Genomic DNA, 7,665 nt, shown 5'->3' on the forward strand with positions numbered 1-7,665 from the left:
TGTGAAAATCCAATTGTGTCCAGTAAAGAGCTGAATGCAATGTTAAGGCTCATTGTCAACATCTACATGAATGTTAAAGTCTCCCACTATAAGGACTTTATCTGAGCTCAGTACTAAAGTAGAGAGACAGTCTGAGGATTCAGACAGACATTCAGAGTATGGTCCAGGAGGACGGGACACTAGGACAAGTAGAACTGCTGCTGGGTTTTCTGCTCAGAGTCATGAGATTCAGAGTGAGACTTTCAAAGGATTTCTGGTTAGTTTTAGTTCTGGGATCAATAAGAAGACTAGAGTTCTAGATAGATGCTCCTCCTCCTCCTCGTCCAGTTCCTCCAGGGACATGATGGTTAACATGAGTGGTGGGAGTTGCTTCATTTAGGCTGAGATATCCGTCTCCTTTTAACCAGGTCTCAGTGAGGGGACAGAACTCACATTAGTCATCTATTATCAGATTCCTATGATTAACTCCTCTCCTGTGGGATTCATCTGGTCTTAGTGGGACATCTTGGAGGTGGGACAGACACAGTCTCCACAGGAAGGCTTTGGTTGTTAGAGGGTGGGGGGGCAGCAGGAAGAAGGTTTGGTTTTGTGAGCACATGAGGATGGAGCTGACAGAAAAGGACAGTAGGGGGTGCTGGTGCTGCCAACACCAGCACCCCCTACTCCTCCATCACTCTTCCATCTCTCCTCCATCCATCCTCCATCACTCTTCCATCTCTCCTCCATCCATCCTCCATCACTCTTCCATCTCTCCTCCATCCATCCTCCATCACTCTTCCATCTCTCCTCCATCCATCCTCCATCACTCTTCCGGCTCTCCTCCATCACTCCTCCATTAAGTTGTTTTTGGGGTTCTAAAACACCGCCTTGCGTGGATGACTGTTGAAAACGGTGTGTTTACGTGAACCAGGGTTCTGGTGTGGACGGGCCCTCAGTCTGGTTCTGCAGCTTCCTCCTGTTAAAAAGACACTTTTCCTTTCCTCCGTCTCTTCTAGTTGCTCATGTGGAATTGCTGGTATTTCTCTGTAAAGTGTCTTGAAATGACTACGTTGTATTTGGTGTTGTGTATAGAAACATTAAAAGAAAGCTGGTTTTGGTTTATTCTTCTCATGTCTATTAGGAAGCAGATCTGTGAGTCCCAAACTGTCCATCATCCACTTTATCCTGTTCAAGGTCACTGGAGCCCATTCCCCGGTGAGGACAAGTACTTTCATATGACTGCCCCCCAGCTGTTCCTCTCTCTGGCCAGCGGGGAGGGGGGGTGTTGCTCTCTCTGGCCGGCAGGGGGTGGTGTGTCACTGCGCTGGAAGTCGCCGTGCAGTTTGTCCACCACAGAAGCAGAGCTGCAAGAAGATGTCGGGGTCCAAGGTGAAGCAGGACATGGCGCCTCCGGGGGGCTACAAACCCTTCGATTACCAGAGGAACCTCCCAAAACGAGGCCTTTCAGGTACCGACTCCTGCCGCCTCGGCGGAACTCTCAGCTGGGTGAAGTTTACCGACACTTCTTCCTCCATCGACCTGCTAACATGCTACCAGATTAGCATCTGCAGCGAAAGGCTCATTTTAAACTTTCTTCAGAATAATAATCATTCTGTCCGTTTAAAAACGGTTTTAAATCAACTTTACTTGCAAGAAGTTCGGTGATCTTTTTACATAGTTGTTACTGACCCAGGAGAGCGAGCCGAAGCAATGTGATGGAGTGACTCTTCCTCCTGGAGCTGCTGCAGACTGTCAGGGGGAACCTCTCTCTGCTTCAACAGAAACACACCGCAGGGTTCTTTCTTCTTTATCAACTCTGTCACATAAATCACCAAAAAGAAGAAGGTGGATGTGGGATCAGTGAATGTGCTCCTGCTGCTGAGAGGACGAGGACAGGAGCTGCTAATATTTTGCTCGTTAGTAAATCAATATGATGCCAATCCGAGCTGAGGAACGTTCCTATTGATCACAAACACGAGTTCTCTACATATATAAAATAGTCAGTCCCTCCAGGATTTCACCAAAATCACCGATTTTGCAGGACCTTTCCAGAAAGTTGCGATAAAAGCTGCAGTGTATTTTTTTTAGGTGTTTGTTGTTGTGAAATTCAATTCAACTTTATTTATATAGCGCTAGACACAACATCATCTCAAAGCAGCTTTACATAGAAAATCCAACAATTCTTCATGAGTTAGCAGAAGAAACCTGCAGAACCAGGCACAGAGGAGAAAGCTGCAGAACCAGACTCAGACGAGGAGAAATTAGGAGAACAAGTGAAAGTTTTGATCAACAGTTTTGATTTCTCACTTTTTTCACAGTAATATATTGTTTTGGAAAAAGAGTAATGAACATTCTGAATTAATGAAATACTTTGCCTAAAGAAGTAAAACACTGACAATGGTTCTTTTTATCACCTTCACATGACAAACCAGAGACAATCAGGACTTTAAATATGGAATAAAACAGGCTGAAGTTTAGAAGCATGTCCAAAAAACCTTTAACTTGGGTCGTATTTATGAAGTTTCTTATAACAATTTTTCATGCAAAACTAAAGATGAACCCATAATCCAGCCTTAAAGACCCCCCCCCCCCCCCCCCCCCCCCCACACACACACACACACACACACACACACCACCACCACCATCACTTTTGTGTAAGACACTGTAAACTGTTTTTCTCTCGTCAGCCATGAAACGTGCCGACATGAAGGCAGAACTAGCCAAACCTTCTCTGGCGTTGTCTGTGTCGCACCACGATTGGTCAAGATAGTGGCAAAGTTGCAGGGATTGGTTGAAGTTGCAGTAATAGTTGTGATCCAGTGGTGGATTTCAGAGCCAGGCCTTCACCAGTGGTCTGACTCGACTCGTTGCTGGTGTGGACGTCCCCTGAGCGTCCTCCACCGCATGTTTACTTTTTACATGTCTTATCAGATGAATTGTGTTAAACGAAGCTTTGGTGCTCCACCTCTCGGGACTGTGGTGAAGCTCTGGTGCTCCACCTCTCGGGACTGTGGTGAAGCTCTGGTGCTCCACCTCTCGGGACTGTGGTGAAGCTCTGGTGCTCCACCTCTCGGGACTGTGATGAAGCTCTGGTGCTCCACCTCTCGGGACTGTGGTGAAGCTCTGGTGCTCCACCTCTCGGGACTGTGATGAAGCTCTGGTGCTCCACCTCTCGGGACTGTGGTGAAGCTCTGGTGCTCCACCTCTCGGGACTGTGGTGAAGCTCTGGTGCTCCACCTCTCGGGACTGTGGTGAAGCAAATAGTCCCGATCACTCACAAATCACCAATATCAGCCCCGATCCGATATCTACCGATCTGATCGGGACATCTCTACTAATAAGGTTGTGGACATTAGGACCCTCATTAGCAGTCCTGCTTATGTCCCCTCTACCTCTGTCTCATGCTCTGCTGATCTAGAGCAGTGTGAGCCGGTCAGCCAGCCTTATCTAACAGAACCATTGGCCAGATGAAGCCTGCTGGATCCCCAATGATCCAGTTCCACCTCGTCTTTTTAAAGAGCATCTTCCCACCTTGGCACCGTCTGTCCTCCACATGTTAAACAGCAGTTTGGTGAATGGGAGTGTCCCTGGGACTTTTAAACATGCAGTGGTGACACCTTAGATTACAGAGCCTGGCTCAGACCCTCTGGGCTCACAGATTCCAGGCCCGTCTCCAGGCTTCCTTCCTCTCTAAGGTTCTGGAGAAAATAGTTTATCTTCAGCTAAAGTCCTTCTTGGATGAGCAGAACCTTCCAGAGGTGTTTCAGTCTGGGTTTAGAACCTTCCCAGCACTGAGTCGCCACTGCTGAAGGTTCTTAATGAGCTCTTCCTGGCCACAGACTCTGGTTGCTATGTTGCTCTGGTTCTGTTGGACCTTCCTGCTGCCTTGGACACAGTGGACCATCAGGTCCTCCTGTCTCGTCTGGAGACCTTGGTGGACACAAGGGGCGGTGCTTTAAAGTGGTTCAGGTGGTATTTAGAGGAGAGCAGTTCCTGTGTCCGTGTTGGACCCGTAGAGTCCTCTGCAGCGCCTCTTCCATGTGGAGTGCATCAAGGCTCTATACTGGGGTCCGTGACCTTCCGGCCATTCAATTTTCATTTTGATGTCGGAAAATGAAAAACCAGAAACCATACGATTTCCATTTTTGATTTGATATTGGGAAACAAAAAACGGGAGACGAGCGATCTCCGTTTTTTGTTTGAAAATCGAAAAATGGAAATCGGGTCGTTTCCCGTTTCCCGTCGTGCGTTTCTTAAACAAAACATGGGAGATAGAAGGCGACCGTAATCCTTTATTCCAAGTTTGATTTGCCGTAAAACACGGAAGTCGACCCTCTTCTTCACTTGATGGGAGATTAAACAACAGCGCATTGCGTTGCTGCCCCCTGCAGGCTGTCTGTGAACTTCGAACTCGCCCACCACTTGATTTAGATGTTTATCTCTTTTTCTTTCCCGCGGCCGCGGAGCCTCACTGTGTTGATATCTGCACCGAGGAGAGTCGTCAGTCTCTCTGAGGGGGGAGAGTGGTCAGTCTCTCTAAAGGGGGAGAGTCATCAGTCTCTCTGAGGGGGAAGGCGTCGGCCGGCTGCTCTTCTTCCTCACTTGTTTTGGATGTTTTGGACAAAGGAAAGTGCAGAAAGCAGCTCCGCTTTCTGCACTTTCCTTTTTTCTTCTTTTTTTTTTGCACTCCGGTTTCTCAGTGATGCTCTGCAGTGACGTGACGTGATGCTCTGCAGTGACGCAACGCTCTGTAGTGATGTGACGCTCTGCTTTGCAGTGATGCTCTGTGATGCTCCGGCCTCTCCTCCACAGGCTACAGTTTGTTTGGGATCGGGATCGGCGTCATGGTGTTTGGGTACTGGAGGCTCTTCAAATGGAACCGAGAGAGGAGGTGAGTGACGCTCTCCCGCTCTGCCACTCTGCCGCTCTGCTGCGTTCACACCCACTCTGGCTGTTTGTTGCAGGCGTCTGCAGATCGAGGAGCTGGAGGCCAGGGTCGCTCTGATGCCGCTGATGCAGGCAGAACAGGACCGGAGGTGAGCGGTGAAGCCGTGCGACTCTAGCCTGCAGCGGCCATTTAACCCCGCTCTTCCTCTGCTGCAGGACTCTGAGGATGCTGAGGGAGAACCTGGAGGAGGAGGCGCTCATCATGAAGGATGTGCCAGGATGGAAGGTGTGTGGCTCTGGAACACCACCTGACAGGCTGTGAAACCAGCAGAACCAGGGCTGCGGCTCGCAGCAACTTCAGAACTTGTGCTGGTTTAGATTTGATTCTGCTCTATGAAGGATTGATTGTGAATGTAGTGTCCAGTGGCGGCTGTGCTCTCACTGGACTGAGGCTTCAAGTCAACTTGACTTATAGAGCGGCACGTATACACAGTCATTTCTAGGATCAGAGGAACCCAACAGATCCACGTCTCCTCTGGTTTGTCCTCCTGCAGGTCGGGGAGAGCGTCTTCCACACCGACCGCTGGGTCAGTCCCACCAACCAGGAGCTCTTCAACCTGCGGCCCCGAGAGCAGCTGCTGCACAAGCAGTTTGGCTTCCTGTCCTACGTTTGACCAGAGTCTGGACCGGACCAGGGTCTGGACCGGACCGGAGTCTGGACCGGTCCGCAGTCTGGACCGGACCGGACCACAGTCTGACCGGACCGGACCGGAGTCCAGCCCAGCTTGTACATTTTCATTAAAGTATGTTTCCCGAGGCTCTGCTGGTCGTTTCTGTGCTTCGGGTAAAACCAGGAACTGAAACATGTAGAAAAGGTTGAGATGAAACTTTCCCTCTATTACCACTCTATTATCACTCTATTATCACTCTATTACCACTCTATTATCACTCTATTGTTTTAAGGTACCAGGATTAGAGTCGAGTTCTGTCGCCTGATATTCTGGGTTTTTAGAATCTCCAGGAACGTTTCCACTTTGATTCTTTCTGGCAGGAAAGAAAATATGAAATAAGAAATCTAACATATGTGATTAATCACATAGTTTTTCTTCTGAAGACTGAAGCTTGTAATGGATATTTATTCAGGGAAAACCACAGAATTAATGTCGACTCAGCACACAGAGACTATCTTTAAATTCAAAGACTATTTTTTATAACCTCCTTTTAGCTTTTGGTGAAACTGTTTCTCTCAATGATCAGCAAAATAATACAGACATGAATTAATTAATAAACATCTAACATCAGTCTGGGTTTTCTTAGAGTGCAGCTCCACCACTTTGAGGATTTAATACTTCTAGAAACAAAGTGGTAAACTTATTACATGAACTAAGTGGCAGTAATACACACACACACACACACACACACACACACACACACACACACACACACACACACACACACACACACACACACACACACACACACACACACAGTATAGAGGAGAGCCAGGGAAAGAGGATAAATTAATATTTTAGCAGTATTTCCTCCAGCTTTAGAAGTTTGGAGGCTCCTGGTCAGCCAACATGGCAACCTGCTGTTTGGCTGCAGAATTACTTCTGTGGTCGTTAAATTCGGCTTTTCAAAGTAAAACTAATGACTTTTACTTTTTCAATCAGCCGTCAGGAAACTTTAAAGTGAAAATTTCTACCTTAATATTATTCCACTGAGTACTATGCTGCTCTGTTCCTCTCCTCTCCTCCCTGTTCCTCTCCTCTCCTCTCTGTTCCTCTCCTCTTCTCCCTTTTCCTCTCCTCTCCACCCTGTTCCTCTCCTCTCCTGTCTGTTCCTCTCCTCTCCTCCCTGTTCCTCTCCTCTCCTCCCTGTTCCTCTCCTCTCAACCTTGTCCCTCTCCTCTCTACAATATCCCTCTCCTCTCTGTTCCTCTCCTCTCCTCCCTGTTCCTCTCCTCTCAACCTTGTCCCTCTCCTCTCTACCATATCCCTCTCATCTCCTCTCCTCCCTGTTCCTCTCCTCTCTTCCCTTTTCCTCTCCTCTTCTCCCTTTTCCTCTCCTCTCTGTTCCTCTCCTCTCCACCGTGTTCCTCTCCTCCCTGTTCCTCTCCTCTCAACCTTGTCCCTCTCCTCTCTACCATATCCCTCTCATCTCCTCTCCTCCCTGTTCCTCTCCTCTCCTCCCTTTTACTCTTCTCTCCTCCCCTCCCTGTTCCTCTCAACCTTGTCCCTCTCATCCCCTCTCCTCCCTTTTACTCTCCTCTCCTCCCTGTTCCTCTCCTCTCTATTCCTTTAATCTCCACAGAGTTCTTCTCCTCGCCACTCTGTTCCTCTTATCTCCTCTCCTCTCAACATTATTACTCTCCTCTCCTCCCTGTTCCTCTCCTCTCCGTTCCTCTTCTGTTCAGGTAAAATAAGCTAATGTTTCTGCAGTGATTTCTTCAGCAGCAGGAATCAAATGAATATTTACTGTAGTATTTCAGGCCCCCTGCTGAGATGTTTAGAATATTTTAAAGATTATGAGTTGAACCTTTTTCATCTCAGCCATCCGCTGTTTTTAGAGCAATAATATGCCATCCCGTCCCCGTTAATGTGTTCCCACATGCCAAGCATATAGGAACGTAATTTACTTATTTATGGAATGTGCAGAAAGTCTGTTTAAATGCCAACAAGTTCTCTTCACGTCAGGAAAGAAAGAAAGAGAGAAAGAAAGAAAGAGTTTGATCAAACATCTCCTGGATGCAAAGTGCAAAAAGTCAAAGATGGAAATGAAAAGACTTTCATTTAATAC

General features: G+C 47.7%; 1 protein-coding gene across 1 annotated transcript; it reads left to right on the forward strand.

Annotated features, from left to right (window-relative positions):
• The first annotated feature begins 1,303 nt into the window (after nt 1-1,303).
• Nucleotides 1,304-5,683, forward strand: ndufa13 (NADH:ubiquinone oxidoreductase subunit A13). The gene is made up of 5 exons (XM_080470044.1): nt 1,304-1,447; nt 4,792-4,870; nt 4,944-5,015; nt 5,083-5,152; nt 5,421-5,683. Exons 1-5 carry the CDS (start codon nt 1,354-1,356, stop codon nt 5,538-5,540), a joined length of 435 nt encoding a protein of 144 aa, XP_080326170.1. The 5' UTR covers nt 1,304-1,353; the 3' UTR covers nt 5,541-5,683.
• Nucleotides 5,684-7,665: the final 1,982 nt, after the last annotated feature.

Source organism: Lipophrys pholis (genome assembly GCF_963383615.2).
Source record: "Lipophrys pholis genome assembly, chromosome: 1".
Lineage (NCBI taxonomy): Eukaryota > Metazoa > Chordata > Actinopteri > Blenniiformes > Blenniidae > Lipophrys > Lipophrys pholis.